This window comes from Monodon monoceros, unplaced genomic scaffold (genome assembly GCF_005190385.1).
Source record: "Monodon monoceros isolate NGI ecotype Baffin Bay Population unplaced genomic scaffold, NGI_Narwhal_1 Super_Scaffold_2, whole genome shotgun sequence".
In the NCBI taxonomy this organism is placed as follows: Eukaryota; Metazoa; Chordata; class Mammalia; order Artiodactyla; family Monodontidae; genus Monodon; species Monodon monoceros.
This window is the reverse complement of record NW_021703776.1, coordinates 15,921,605-15,938,413: the sequence shown is the minus strand read 5'-3', so window position 1 is coordinate 15,938,413 and position 16,809 is coordinate 15,921,605. Positions and strand designations below refer to the sequence as shown.

Sequence of the window (16,809 nt, the reverse complement as noted above, 5' to 3'; positions counted from 1 at the left end):
TTCATCCAATGTCATCTTATATTTCATATAAGCCATACATATATGAAATGATATGACAGAATTACTAATAACAAGGTTCTAGAAAGTGGGAAAATTCCTGCCATGAATGCTCCACACTCCTGTACGGCCATGTATGGAAAATAACTTTCAGTGGAACCTCAAATGTCTGCTGTACAGAGAGAGTGAGCTGAAATGGAGCCATTAATGGCCATTTGGGGAAAAAAATTGAGGACAATGTTATACATCTTAAAATAATGCTGCATACCTGTGGCAACCTATCAGTTAAAGAACCAATCTGGCTCACTAGTATTTAAGCAAACTAAGAAAAACATATCTACTTGGGAAACCAACTTTTAATGTCTAATGTGTTATCTGCAGGCACCAGCTGTGGCTCATCAATACAGTTACTCAAGTAAGCACCTGACCACTCTTATTAGAACAAGCCTTCAAAAATTACTCCAGTTTTGCTTCCTTTTCAGAGGCATTGATGATTGGTCTAACCGGGACATTTCAGATCATTTCTGAACAAAATTCATTTCCTCCCAAATACTGGTAATCAGCAGTTTTATATTCCTGTCTCCAAATACTACAGCATTTTTGTGTAGAATCCACTTTGCCCTCCTGTGCTTCATACCATTATTAAAAATAGAGACTGACCTTTTCACCTTTCAAAAGATACTTTGTAAATGAAATAATAAATGATTTGAAAAATTAAAATACAGTGTAATAATCACATAATTTTTCTACGAACAGCTAGACTAGTGGCTAGAAATTTAATAAAGTAGATACACTATTAAACAACATGAACATAAAGAAACAGGGCAGTTAAAAAATAGTAACTAACTATGAACTAGGAATAAAAAACATATCTACACTAATATATGAATATTTAGCTCTAGAGTATGGTTAAGGTTTTTTTAGAAATCACACTAACCATGTGCACATAACTATTTCAAATTCTCCACAGTTCTCTAATACACTAAGTCAAAACCATTTTACTTAAAAAGACTTCAGCAAACAGTAAGCGAGGAACTATGATTCTTATTCTCAAGACACACATGATATGGATAAGCAGTATACATATGAAAGAGCTGTGGAATAATACCAAATTGCTTATGGCTAGGAGTGACATGACCAGATTAGACTGCCACAAGACTCTGACAAGGAAAATCATCTTTGCAGGGGGTTGGGCAGGACCTTGCCCTCAAAACCAGAGCGGGAATCGGACTAGCAGAGTGACAGAGGCAGGACGTTTTATACAAGGAATACCATGCCAATACCAGAGGCTCAAGTACAGCCTATTTGTGAGAAGTAAGGAAAAAGATATAATTGCAAAGAGGAGATAGTACCAAATGTCCTGAAGTGCTAAGCTGAGTCCCGCAGATATTAATGGTTCCATGTTTCAATGACAGGAGAGAAATGATGACAAGAAGAACTGAAAAAATTTAATCTGCTAATGGTGCTCAATGAATAAAGTAGGATAAGGATGGAGGCCAATCCCATCACAAGAGGAACAAGGTTCTAGATTGGTAGAGACTTAGGGAGTAGAGGTGGAGGTGGGAATGAAAAACAAATGTACTGAAGCTTAGTGAAAACTTTGGTTGGAAGTCATTACCCAGAAAAATCTTCTTGATGCATAGTGATGATGATGGCCTCTATAGCATCTCCCACGGAAGTCAGCAAGGGCTGCACAGCATTTCCCATGAGAACATGGACCACCTGAAAAGAAGATTAAATTAAGGAGAGGCAAACTTTAAATAGATCAAACACAGAATCTGAAATATGAGAAGCATTTTGACTAAAAGTTTTCACATTATATCAAATTCAAACTATATGCAGTTTAACTATAATACCCAACAGAAGTCTGCTCTTCTCCTAACTGCTGTCAGTAATGATGTTTAAAGCTTAAAATATGTGGAACATGGCACTGAAAACTTTCAACTCCACCACTTTTCCCTTATTTTCAAAAAGTTGAACGCTCAAATGAACCCCTGGAGAAAGAAGAAGAGACGGGTAGTGCCACTTAGGCAGCAAAGATCACATGAACACACTTCTTTTTTTCTAATTTCCACTCATTTATTCTTTATATTATTTTTGTAACATCTTTATTGGAGTATAGTTGCTTTACAACGTTGTGTTAGTTTCTGCTGTATAACAAAGTGAATCAGCTATACGTATACATATATCCCCATATCCCTTCCCTCTTGCAGAACACATTTTTTAAAGTTTCTGAAAAGACTGAGGCAAGACCAAAAGTAATTCTTCAAAATTGGAACATCATATGCTTTTGACCAGACTGAATATAATAAATATATCAGTGATTCTTAGAGGGCAGAACAGTTAGCCTTTTCATGGATTAGATTTCTATTTAGAGTTCTACAGCAGTGAGTCTCAACTGGGGGCAATTTTGCTCCCCAGAGGACATCTGGCAATGTTTCAAGACACTTCTGATTGTCACGACCGGGGTGGGGTAAGGGTTTGCTACTAGCATCTAGTGGACAGAGCACAGAGACGCTGCTAAACACCCTGCAGTGCACAAGACAGTCCCCCACGACAGAGAACTACCAAGCCTAAAACATCAATAGTGCTAAGGTTCAGAAACTGTTCTCCTGTGAGGTATAATTATCAATTAGGTTATATAAGACCCTAGGCCTTAGTTATAAGTTTTTAGTGTGAAAATATGACTGGGCCTCAGTAAACATTCAAAATCTAAATTTTAAGTATATTATATGTGCTTCAGTCATGATTACATACAATGAAGATGGATGACTCTGGCTCATACAAATGACTGAAATCAGTGAGAAAAGGTTAAATAGGACCCTTATTCATGAAATTCCTAAACATCATCTCCAGCCCTTAATCTCTGATAAAAATAAACATGTATACAGGATTGAGAGAGACATGCGCTCCGCATTTTCTCTCTAAGCCCTCTCCCCTCAATCCCTTAGCTCTCCTTACTGAAATAAAGGATGAAGACAAACAAAAACAAACAAACAAAAAAAAAAGAAAGAGTGTGTATGTATGCGTGTGTGTGTGTGTGTGTGTGTGTGCACTTACAGTTTGCCCTCAGGGAGCTCACAATCTAGTGACAAAAGGTAACAAGTTGTAGTGATATCAGTGCTCTACAGAGTGCTATGGGAAGATGGGAGAGACACCCAACTTATATTGAAAGGATTTAAAAAACAAAAGGTGTTGTGTGAACTGAATTTCAAAGATCAAAATGGGTTAAGAACCAAGTGTGTGTGTTGGGGGAGGGTGGGAGGCTGCTGGGGGCCATATGCCAAAGGCACAGGAGCCTAGGGAAGTTGACACATTTGGGGAACTGCAGGTGTTCAACACAGGGTATGAGGTGGCTGCCTATGTGGAAGAGAGACAGAGAGCAGATGTACTCTGCGTAGGCTGCTAAGGAGATGGGAATATATCCTGAAGGGACTAGGAAACCAACAATGAGTTTTAAGCAATGAAAAGAAAAACGTGGTTAAAGCTTTGAATTGGGGAAAAATCATGCTGGACAGCAGAGTAGATAAATTAGACTAAAGTCGGGAGGATACAGTAGGAGTATAGATGCAAAGTGGTGAGTGCCTGAACCAAATCAGAGGCAGCAGGAACAGAGATGAGGAGACAGGGTGGAGACACCGGGAAAGGAAACAGAGGACTTGGGAATCAGATGTGAGAAATATGGAATGTAAAGACTGAAGGGTACACTCAGATTTTTTTTTCTTTAATGACTTGGTGGCATTATCAACTGAATGCGTAAATGCAGACGCAGCTGGCTGATTTAGGGACGGAGGGAGAAAATAATGAGTTCAGTTTTGGACACGAGTTTGAAGGACTTACAGGGAAATCCACATGGGCTATCTAGTAGGTGCTGAGATCTTTACAGCTGTAGTTTCTGGCAAGTTTTGACTAGATATGGTTGTCTTTAGCTTTTAAGAGGGGAGATGAAGCCAAAAGAGTCAATGAGATCCCAGAGGATGATTTGTAGAATAAGGCCAAATGCCATTTTAAGGTCATCCAGAAGAGGAACCTTTGACGGATTAAGAAGGGTAATAGCATGTATTTAGTATAGGTCACGTGCTGGATACTGTGCTATGGGCTTCGCAAGTAATCATCCCACTGAAAACTCAATTATTCCTTCCTCTAAGAATTACAAAAATCTCTAACTTACAGATGTGGAACCTAAAGTAATTTGTAGATAGGGAAACTAAAGTCAAGTTAAGGAGGTGTCCAAAGCCATCCAGTGGAAGAGCTGGGATTTTCTAGGTGCATTTGACTCCAATGAGCTTTTGGTTATATCAATGTGTATATACTGGGCAGAGAAGTTAAGAAGAGATCCTGGAATACGGTGAAAATAAATAGGAGATTTCAAGAAGGAAGGGCAAGTCTTCTACGCTAGTATGAAGGAGTGAGTACCTAACTACAGATCCTCCTACAAATAATCATGGAAAAATACCAAAAATAAAACAAAAAAACCTACTGGAGGCTTCTGGAGATGGAAAAATGCAATTAGTTTTAGAGGGGTGTGTAAATATATAGCAAGCAGAAGAGACTGAGTTTTCCCTTTTTTGTGATTCTGCTCTGAGAGTGACTATAGTCATGGTAGTGGCAAGGCTGGGTGGCTAAAACTCTGAGAGAAAAACCAAACCAAACCAAACCAAACCAAACCAAACCTACAGTCTTTCAGGTCAAAGGAACAAGGGGAAGGAGGCCTGGTTCAACCAGGGCTGCTGGAGAGTGAGAGGGGAACCTCAGAAAGGAGAGAGCCAGAGAAGAAGAAAGCCTATTTTTCTATGTGTGAACTCAGCACTAGTCTTCAGCTGACTTGACCATGCGTGTACAAGGCAAACTACAAATGGCTTGCAACTAAGGCTTAAAGAACTATACTGGGATCTGAGACACGGCCAACTGCAGGTTTGACAATGCACAATTTGAGTCTAAACAAGCTAATTAACTGCTAAAGCAATGGTCAACACTTTTAGGAGCAATATATAAAAATACTGAGTCTATACAACACAACGTTCACATTGTCTAGGATATATTAAAATGACTACACACAAAAAGCTAGGAGATGTTGTCAATTCTAAAGGGAAAAGACAATCAATAGCTGCCAACTGTGAAATGATCCAGACTCTACAATTATCAGGCAAGAACCTCAGTGAGGTAGAGAAAAAAATGCCCGTAATAAATAAAGTAATAGGAAATCTCAGCAGAGTGACTGAAAGCGTAAAGAAGAACCAAAATGGAAATGTTAAGCTAAAAAAATTATACTACATGCAGTGAGATGTAAATGTACTTCAGTAAATGCAAAGTTTCTATATTTTATGTGATACAGTACAATATTAACTCTAAAAGACTGTGGAAAGTTAAGGATGCATGTATCCATAGAAGAGCAACTAAAAAGAAAATGAAGAAGAGGTATAGGTAAAAATCTAAGAAATAAATTAAAATGAAATTTAAAAAAATAACTAATAATCAAATAATCCAAAAGGTGGCAGAAAAGGTGGAAAAGAGGAAATAAAACAGAGGAGACAAACAAAAAACAAATAATAAAACTATATACCTAAATAAAACCTTATTGATAATTATACTATGTTAATGGATTAAACACTCCAATTAAAAGGCAGGGATTATCAGAACAGAAAAGAGGCAAGACCCACTGTATACTGTCTTCAAGAGGCGTATTGAAAAAAATAAAGACACAGGAGTTGAAAGTAAATGAACAGAAGATAGAGTAGTTAAATTAATATCAGATAAAACAATGCATGACAATAAGTATTAAAGCTAAAGAAGGATATGTCATAATGACAAAGGGTGTTCAACAGAAGGCATAAAAATGATAAATACTTATATAACAGAGCTTCAACGCAACTAGTAATAGAGCTTCAAAACGGAGGAGTCAAGAATCAACAGAATGAAAAGGAGATATAAACAAGTTCACAATCATAGAAAATTATAACTCCCATCTTTCAGCAATTGATAGAACTACATAAAATACCAGTAGAGGCATATAAAATCTGAACACATCACTACACCTTAACTGATATTTACAGAATGATACTAAACAACTGAAGATTATATGTTTTTCTCAAGTACACATGGTTCATTCATCAAGACAGACCACATGCTAGACCATAATACTCAATACATTTAAAAGGACTGAAATCATACAGAATATGTTTTCTGATGGTAAGAGAATTAAATTAGAAATTAGTATCACAACACTGTAAATCAACTGTACTTCAATAAAAGAGTGATTAAAAAAAAGAAAACAGGGCTTCCCTGGTGGCACAGTGGTTGAGAGTCCACTTGCCGATGCAAGGGACACAGGTTTGTGCCCTGGTCCGGGAAGATCCCACATGCCGCGGAGCGGCTGGGCCCATGAGCCATGGTCGCTGAGCCTGCGTGTCCGGAGCCTGTGCTCCCCAACAGGAGAGGCCACAACAGTGAGAGGCCCGCGTATCGCAAAAAAAAAAAAGAAAACAATAAGGTATTTAGAAATACCACAAAAAATTAGAAATTAAAAGAAAAAACCATGAATCAAAGAAGAAATCACAAAGGAAATAGAAAATATTTCAAACTGAATGAAGATAAAAGTGCAACATAAGAAAATTGGAGGAAAATTTACAACTTTAAATTTTTTGGGGGGGCGGGGGTCTAAAAATCAATGGTATAGGGTCTCAAAAAAACAAACAAAAAAAGGCAAAGAAAATCCAAAATAAGTAAAAAAACAAAAAAAGACAAAAGCAGAAATCAGTGAAATAGAAAGACAAACAGCAGAGAAAATTAATAAAGCCAAAAGTTGGTTCTCTGAAAAGAGCAATGAAATTGATAAACCCACAGCTAGACTGATAAAGAAAAAAAAAAAGAGAACACAAATCATCAGTATAAAAAATGAAGAGGTTATCACTATAGGTCCTATAGACATTAAATGGAAAGTTAAAGAATATTATGTACATTATTCTGACAAATTAGATAACTTAGATGAATAGACAAGTACCTTAAGTCACAAAGTATCAAAGCTCACTCCAGAAAAAAGATAACCTGAATAGTCCTGCATCTATTAAACAAATTAAATTTGTAGTTATAAAAACATCCTACAAAAAAACTACAGGCCCAGATGGCTTCACTGGTGAATTCTACTAAGCATTTAAGGAGAAAACAATACAAATTCTACACAGATTCTTTCAGAACATGGAAAAGGAGGAAACATTTCCAAAACCAGACAAAGAATTACAAAAGAGAAAACTATATACCAATATCCTTATGACCACTTTAACAAAAATTAAGTAAATCAAATCCAAGAATACATAAGAAGGCTAATACATCATGATCAAGGTTGGTTTGATATTTGAAAATAAATTCCTATATTTTATTAACAGAATAAAGAGGTAAAACTGTATGATCATTTTATACAGAAAAAGTTATTTGATGAAACACCACCATTTACAATTTTAAAAAGTCTCAGTAAACCAGGAATAGAAAAGAACTTGTTTAAAATAGCCTCCTTTAAGTAGTAAAATAAACACTGAGTGCTTTCCCCCAGGTTAGGAACAAGTAGACAAGTCCACTCTCACCTGCTCTAGGCAACATAGTAGTGGAGGTCCTAGCAGGTGAAACAAGGCATGGAAAACAGGCATCAAGACGAGAAAGGAAGAAATAAAACTGCCTCTATCTGTATTATGATATGATGGTGTACACAGAGAACTTTACAGCTGGGTGAGGTTTCCCACTTAATGGAAAATATAAAACAGAGAAGAGAGCATTGTGGGGAATGCCTTCATGTAAAGGATGGGTAGAGGATTAATAACTACCACAGGAAACTGAGAAAGGATACTAGATTATATTTCATAAGCTCTTTACAAAGCAGGGAAGTGCTTGCCTAAAATAGCAAAGATTACAAAAATACTGAAGCCTCAACAATGCAGAATATTCCCGTATATAGAACATCAAACCCACACAATAAGGGAGAACTGTCATATATAAACTTTGTAATATACTATCTGCACAAGATGATCTCAGTAACAAATGGATCAGAATTATTGGGCTAAGGTGTTTAAATGCTACTTATAGCTGAGGTGGTTATAATGAAATGACTCTAAATGTAAAATCATTAATATTAATTATGTCATCCATGACATAGGAGATAATGCTTGTAATATGAGATGATGAACTTTGAACCTAAAGTAACATTTAAGTTTGGATAAAATCTCAGCAAGGTAGAGGAGACTATTATGTGTCTACCTATATTTTTTAGTAAGTAAAAAAGTATGTTTAACATTTTTTCCATCAAATAATAAAAGCATACAAATTTTTGGTTCTTGGGTTGCACTTATGCATTGTAACATCCTAATTCAAAGTGATGCAGTAAGTTTCCTACAATTTTATGAAAATTCAAGATTCTCTTTTTTTTCTTTGAGTCAGAGGATTCTGTTTGTTCTTCACTTATTATGCCATAAAGATTTTTAATGAAATTTAATTAAAAAGCAAGGCCAAAACTGTTTCACTGAGGTCTGTTAACATAAGAAATTCAGTCTCTAATTGACAGGGTCACTGCAGGAGGAGGGCCGTGAACAGACCGGTAGTCGTCTCTTACCCAGTTCTCAAAGGCAAAACTGGCGAAGCCTCAGCAAGCTGCGGTGCCCAGCAACATCAGACACCAGTCCTGGTGAGCAAACCTCAGAGTGAAGGCCACAGCTCAAGATGAGGGCAAGTTCCCCTGCACTGGCCTCAACCCCCAGCCTAAAGTGACTAATACGAAGAATAACCTTTATTGTAAGTTAAAAATACAGATACAGAAAGTCTACCCAACACTGAATTACAGTGTCTGAAGAACTATTTTTGACTTGTCCAGGAGACTTTCATCATCAGGCAAAGTGTAGGCAACTCTCTCTTAACCTACAGAATGGACTTTCTCAAACCACGTGTATAAGTGCATATTCTATATATATACAATTATATATGTGTATATATTTATAAATGATTATATAGTATGTATAGGGTACAATGTAAAATGTTACTTATCTTGGGTAGTGATCAAAAAATGTTTGACAGCTATGGCCAGAGGATAAAGACAAATGAGTAACTACATATTGAAAAAAAAAAGACTACATGTATTCCCTGCCTGGAAGCAAGAATAAAACAAACCTTTCGGTTTGTCTTATTGGCCCGATTTTACAGTATTTTTTGATTATCAATAAACTGGACAACTCTTACTAAAAACAATTATTTTTATTATGGCAGCTCTAATACTACTTCATCATAATGAGATAAGTACATTGGGAAAAAGAAAAGGATTCAGAGAAAACATCCAAGCGTACTTTTTCTATGTTGGAGGAAAACAGACTGTCTCCTCCTACCTCATATATGAATTTAGTGTCCTTAAGTTTTGCAGCCTTAAATCCCCATCCATGTCACCCATGGACAGCACTTGACCTCGGAATTTCCCTTCTCCTTCAGGACTTGTGACACTGTCCTCTCCCAATTTTCTTCCTCAATGATTGTTCTTTCTTTGTATCCTCTTTACTCTCTGAATATTTCTCCTTGGAGTTTACTGGTGGTAGACCATCTCTCTTTCTCCTTCCCTCTTTCTCTCTCTTAACTCTACCCAAGTGATCTAAATTCAATCTAACAGTTGACATTTACTACCTTTGTGTAGGTATACTGTACCATTTTATATCAATAGATGCAGAAACTAAGGCAAGAGAAAACTTATTAACTTGTCTGAGGTCATACAGCTAGTTAAATAGTTGAGATGGGATTCATACACAGGCAGTTGAGCTCCAGAGTCTTTATTTCACTATGTGGCCTTAGCAGAGTTTCCAGGCCTTGGCATAACTGACATTTTTGGGCCTGATAATTCTGTGCTGTGGGGAGCTGGCTTGTACACTGCAGGATGCTTGACAGGATTCCTGGCGCTAGATGCCAGGAGCACCCCACTCCAAGTCATGACAATCATAAATGTTTCCAGATATTGTTAAATGTCCCATAGGCGACAAAAATCGCCCTGGTGGAGAACCACTGCTTTACTGGGATAATACTGGGCTGCACTGCCCTGAGACACAGTGCATACTTATAACTCTCTTGCTTCTCTTGCTTATGATACAATTATCATAAATGCAACACAGTCTGTAGACACCAACAGGGTCTATTTTTAAATTCTAGAAAAATATAAACACACATGTAGCCTCTCTCTTTAGGATAATCATCAACATGCTACTTTGGCATATGGAGAAGATTCTGAATTATTTTTAAAATGTGACATCTCCTACTCATCCAAACAAATAATTCTAAAACCTATTCCAATCTATAGAGTCAAAGATTAAATTACATTCTTTTACCTTTAGGGCTGAAATTATAGTTTGCTCAGCTGCTGGTGGGAATGAGCTCTGACTGGAAACCACCTAGAACAAATCCAGTTATAGTTTTGCTTAAGTTATTTATTTTTATAAATACTAATTTTGATCATCACATGATAAAACTGTTTCCACAAGCCACATATAAAATATTATCATTACTTTAGAGTAGTATCTCATACATGTTTTAAAAATCCATTAGTGTTTAGTAGTTAGGTTTAAAAATGTTTTCCTGTATAAGGCAAATATCTACTTCAAATAACTGAAACATTAAGAATTCTAATAGCTAGCTTTCCTTAATTATAAAGTTTTAACTTGAAAAAGTCAGTTTAAAGCCATATTTACTTACTTCTTAAAAAAAAAATCACCCTTTGTAGGCTGACTATAATGTTTAACAAGTAAATGTCAAATGTTTCCCTTTTTACAAATCAATACCAACATTATGAAAATTCTGAAATGATCAATAAAGACATTTAAATCAGGCTAAATAAATACAACTTTGCATTGCTTTTGGTTCTTTAGAGTAATAATTAAAGGAAATGCAAACTATATCATATATTCTTTTCATTTACTTTTGTTATTTACTTTTCTGAGATTTACCTGTTAATAACCCTTTAAATATATTTTGTTTAGTGTGCAAAATACAAATTTTGGAAACCCCTAATTGATAAAAGGACTTGTTAAAAAATTTAAGTAAATGAAAAACTGTCACTTATAATTATTCTAAAATACAATCTAGCATATAAAAGCTCATATTAGAGGTCAAGGTTTTAAAAACATCATCTAACCTTTGGCTTTTTCAGGTCTTCTAACTATCTCTCTACTTACCAAATATTTTGAAAATCATTAATAGAGAGTAAACACAAGCAACTCAAGAATCAAAGAAGGGGTTGAAAGTGTTGCTTTCCTAATAATTATGTTTACAGTTCATCTTAGACATAATATACAAAGGCAAACAAGTTAAAATTCAGTCACTTTTTAAACAAGTATTAGATCAATAGCAAAAAAACTATTTTTTACTCATAAATAGTCTTCAATGATTATAACATACGAGTTCACTGTTTTTAATGCATCTCCTCCCCCACTTTTTTGTACAAAGGTAGAACCTTTCTGACATGTTAGAGGGCTTACGAGTTCTTACTATTACTAGATTTGCTATAATTTACTACCACCCATATGATACCAAATTATGTGGTTTAATGGGTATAAAACACAAGTAATTTACCTTTAAATCATCTGTTCAATAAACTTAACTATACCAAGCAATCTTGAGGATCTACAGTTCATGTGTTTTAAACTAACTGTACAGACAAAAAGTCATACAAACAACAGAGGCCAGGATCAAAGACTGTTTAGAAAAAGTTCATGCCTCAGCTTATTTTACAATCACATTTTCATTGTATTCTTCTGCAAAAAATTAAATAATAACCCATTATTGTCTAAATTTAAGGCAAGAAGAAAGAAGAACTTGAAATTAAGTCAAAAGAACTTAATTAAAATAAAGGTTACCTTTGTTACCGATTGGTGCAACTTATATAGTGAATTCACTACTGCCACATTTCTTCTCTGCCCTTCGGTAAGAGGTCCAATCACCTGACTTGCATCTCCTTGGGTGGAGAGCTGTAAGAATTCAACACAAAAAGAAATTACCAAAATGATAGTTCATATTTACTGGGGGGAAGTTCATGGTCCCCTGAAAAAGAAAATGTTAATTGGAAATATTCAGGTCAAGCTTTGGACTTTAGGCATAGCCAGGTACCTCTGTAGATTTAACACCATGGACCTGGAAGCCTAATCAGTCTTGCATAGCAAGAACATCCTTCATCAGTACTTCATAGCTGGTGGACTCCTGAGGTAAGTGCAACCTAAAAGCCCAGGATGTGCTGTTATTTTGATACATCAGCATAGTATTTCTAGGGAATACCTTCTGCCAACAATTTTTCTATTAAAAAACTGAGAAATAAGCCATCCAAAAAAAGAAAGCAGAGAAGGAAGGAAAAAAGAAGGAAGGGAGGGAGGAAGGAATAAAAGTAAACCTACATCCTATGTACATTTGACAGCCATCATAATAGCCTAATGAAATGAGTGGTAAAAAGAGGGTATTACACTCATTTTTTCGTAGATTAAAAAGGAAGTTGCTTAGGATTATACCGTGTATGGATGATCAGTAGGAGTGGTACTAATGCATTTTAGGGAAAAGGACATGGAATTTTTACTGAATTAATCTAAAACTATTATAGTTCCATTTAAGAAAAAAATCCACCTACAAACGATTCTCATATTAATCAGGTTTTAATCCAATCCTCTATAACAATTATTATTTAAAGGTCAATTAAACTTGATCAGGAAAATAAAACATGAGGCAAGTAACTATACATATGGATGCACATCTCAAACATGAAAAATTGGCCTTTTACGGAAGAGGTGAAAATAAGAGCATCTTCCCTTTGTTATAGTGATAAAAATAAAATATGAGAGAAAGAAATACTGTTTTTCTTTCTACTCTCCTTTGATACACATAAATTTTCAAAATTAAATTCCCACTTTATCCTACTTACAGCAACAAAATACAATTTAAAAACATAAAAAACTGCATTTAAAATAAAGAGAATAATCCTTCATTGAAGTTATAATCCATGATGATGGCTTTAAGTCAACATGAAGTTTTCTGACATTAGGTTAAGTAACTCCAACTTATTTTGCCTTTCCTCATGGACAGATAGTTACCAAATTACAATCAGGTTGTGTCCTAAGTGGTCACTTATAAGTTAGTAGGCTGAAAAAAAAAAAGCCGTATTTTTCCTGTAGAAACTATGTTAAAAATCAATGGTTAGACCTCAGATGAGCCCATATAGCCCAATTTAATCTATAATGTGGTAAACTAATACTAATAGAAGCTCTGAGCTCCCAGGAGACAGCAGATGATGGGCTCCGAGCTATGGTGAGGGTGGGGAAAAGCTCCTGAAGCCACTTTGGAGACTGTAGTGGCAATGGTCAGTGGCATCAATGGTTATCGTAGACTCAGGGGTTAGATGCTAAATATGTACCTGTTTATAATAGGCATTTAAAAACTATGAGTTCTAGCTGTACAATTTTTAAAAATCCAATCTCTCTTCTCTTGAGATTCTCTCCAAATAATTTTGAAGTGATAACAAAGAAATGGGAAAAGAACCTTTCTGATGCTATCTTATTTCCACTTATTTTATGTATTCCATATTTAATAAAGAGACAGGCTCACTGCTAGAAAAGGATGGAGATTATTTTATTGATAATAATTGATCATAGTTTTAGGGTTTAAAAGTATAGAAAGGCCCATTTTACACCTATTAGGATAGGTGTAAGAAAAAAGACAGCTATAAGAAAAAAGACAGATAATAACAAATGTTGGCCATGATGTAGAGTAACTGGAACTCTTGTGCATTGCTGGTGGGATTTTAAAATGGAGTAGACACTCTGGAAAACAGCCTGGCAGTTCCTCAAAGGTAAACAGAGTGAAAATACACCCAGCAATTCGACTCCTAGATGTATACACAAAAGAAATAAAAACATGTATACAACTATTCACAGAAGCATTATTCCATAGCATAACAGCCTCAAAATTGAAACAACTCAAATGTCAACCAACTGATGGATGGATAAATAAAAGTAAGATGTAGTATATCCATACAATGCAATGTTCCTCAGCAAAAAGAAAGGAATGAAGTTCTGATACATGCTACAACATGGAAGTACCTTGAAAGTAAAAAGAAGCCACTTACAAAAGGCCACATATTAAATGATTATATTTACATGAAATATCCAGAATAAGCAAATCCACAGAGACAAAAAGTAGATTAGTAATTGGAAGAGGGGTAAATGGGGAGTGATTGCTAATGGGTAGGAGGTTTCTTTTTGGGGTGATGAAATGTTCTAAAGTTGATTGTGAATATACTAAAAAACAATGATTTCTACACTTGAAATGGGTGAATTATATTTTAATAAAGCTGGTTTTTAAAAAGTATAAAAATAAAAATTCCCACACTACAAGGGTTATCAATGAATACCTCGAGAGCCTAGTGAAAACTAAGGTTAAGATTAGATGGCTCAGTTAAATAAATCTACAAAGTTCAATGAAGAAAATACTATAGTTACAGGAGCAAAACAATGATAATATAAAAGAACTAAAAATGAAATATCACTGTGCCAAAACCAAAGAACAAAATTTAAACATCAAAGTGAAAATATAACACTAGAAGATTGGAAACAAAAATAATATGCTGCTTATCTTGGCCTAACAGCACAGAATAGAATCAGTCCAACACCTCAGCTAAGTGGATCACCCTGTTTCTCTCCAGCACCACTCCTGTCATAAACTTTTTGGGGAAAATAATTTCAAACTTACAAAATGTTACAAAAATAAAAATAGTGCAAGGAACACCCATTTATGCTTTACTCAGATCTACCTATTGCTAACATTTTATCTCATTTGCTTTATTATTCATAGTCTTTCCTTCTCTTTCACACACACACACATGTATATGCATATATTTTTTTCTGAATCATACATACATTATGGACCTTTGTCCCATTTCAGTGGATATTTCCTAAGCATAGCACTACTCTTTTACGAAACCTCAGTTCAGTCATCGACTTCATAAATTTACATTGTTAACAATACTTTTATCTGGCATCTGCCATGTTTCCAAAAAGTTCTGGTTTCTTTTAGTGGGAAGTGGTATTAGAGACCAAGATCTGGGCCCTAGGTGTGTTCACTGCTACTTACTCCTGTAAAAACTCTTAATCAATTCAATATTTATATAGATGATTGCTTCAATACCCTGGACTCTTACTTAGTTCCTTGTCTTCTTCCCCTTCAAGTTATAAAAACTATATAGTGAATTCCCATATACTGATAACCTGGACTTCACAATTAACACTCTATAATTTGTTTTATATCACATACCTATCACCTATGTTCAACTCATTTTATATTTTTGATTCATTTCAAAATAAGTTTTAGAGATCAGTATACTTAACCCCAAAACAGTTAAGCATGTGTATAATTAACTGGAATTCAATATTTACTTCCGTTTTTTTTTTTTTTTTTACTTTTAAGGTAAAATTTTTATGTGATGAAATGCAGACATTTAGTGTACAATTCACTGAGATTTGGTAAACTGCTTTACTTGTGTAATGCTAACCACATCACTCCAGAAAGGTCCTCCATCCCACTTCCCACTCAACCCCACTCTTCTGGTTTGATAAGTCTTGGCTTTTAAGTGGGGCTACATTCACAGACAATATGGAAAGATATTTTTAACGAGTTCCAAAGACAGTATTTCACATATTATTCAGTCTTTTACCAGCTCCTGCTGCCTCCCGCTGTGTTCTTCTTGGGAAAAAATTTTTATTTTTGCTCACACATATTTTCAAAACCACTAAAAGTAAGGTACAATTTATTTTTTCTAACATTTTATTATGAACACTTAAAGACTTGCACAGTGAACACCCACATACTGACCACCTAGATTCTACAACATTTTATAACACTTGCTTATGTTATCCATCCCTCTATCCATTTTATTTTATTTTTTTAATATAAATTTATTTTATTTATTTATTTTTGGCTGTGTTGGGTCTTCATTGCTGCGCGCGGGCTTTCTCTAGTTGTGGTGAGCAGGGGCTACTTTTCATTGTGGTGCACGAGCTTCTCGTTGCAGTGGCTTCTCCTGTTGCGGAGCACAGGTTCTAGGCACGGGGGCTTCACTAGTTTTGGCAGGTGGGCTTAGTAGTTGTGGCTCACAGGCTCTAGAGCACAGGCTCAGTAGTTGTGGTGCACGGGCTTAGCTGCTCTGCAGCATGTGGGATCTTCCCAGACCAGGGGTCGAACCCACGTCCCCTGCATTGGCAGGTGGATTCTCAACCACTGCTCCACCAGGGAAGCCCCCATTTTATATTTTTGATGCATCTCAAAATAACTTGAAGACATCACTATATTTGTTACCACTGACTTCATCTCACTGATTAGTTTAATCTATTCTATATCTTTACATAAAGTTTTTTTGGGTATATGAATGTAAAGCTTTTTCCACTCAGCATAATGTTACTGGTTTTCACCCATGTTTGTTCCTTTTTATTGCAGTGTGATATTCCATTGTATGAATTTATCTGAGTTTGTTTTACCCATTCTCCTATTGTTCCTAGAATGTCTGCAATAAAATGAACACTAGACTTGGGAATCTAGACTTTTCTCTACCACTTGCTGAGTAACTTGTGGCTTCGATTTCTTTATCTGTAACAGGAAACTAACAATATAGTCAAGACCAAAGTATGCTTTGTAAACTGTAAAATGCCTTAGCAATGTAAGGCACTACCTTTTTTTTTGGCTACGCAGCTTGCGGGATCTTAATTCCCCAACCAAGGATGGAACCTGTACCCCCTGCAGTGGAAGCGCAGAGTCTTAACCACTGGACCACCA

The 16,809-nt window shown here is 35.6% G+C and overlaps 1 protein-coding gene across 1 annotated transcript in view; it reads right to left on the bottom strand.

Moving 5' to 3' along the window:
- Positions 1-16,809, bottom strand: part of COG5 (component of oligomeric golgi complex 5) — a 284,211-nt gene that overhangs the window by 26,671 nt on the left and 240,731 nt on the right. The window contains exons 15-17 of the mRNA XM_029233621.1: positions 11,862-11,972; positions 10,338-10,400; positions 1,616-1,719 (exon numbers count right to left, since the gene is read on the bottom strand). Of these exons, the coding sequence (XP_029089454.1) occupies positions 1,616-1,719; positions 10,338-10,400; positions 11,862-11,972 (278 nt within the window). The remainder of the gene's footprint in view (positions 1-1,615; positions 1,720-10,337; positions 10,401-11,861; positions 11,973-16,809) is intronic.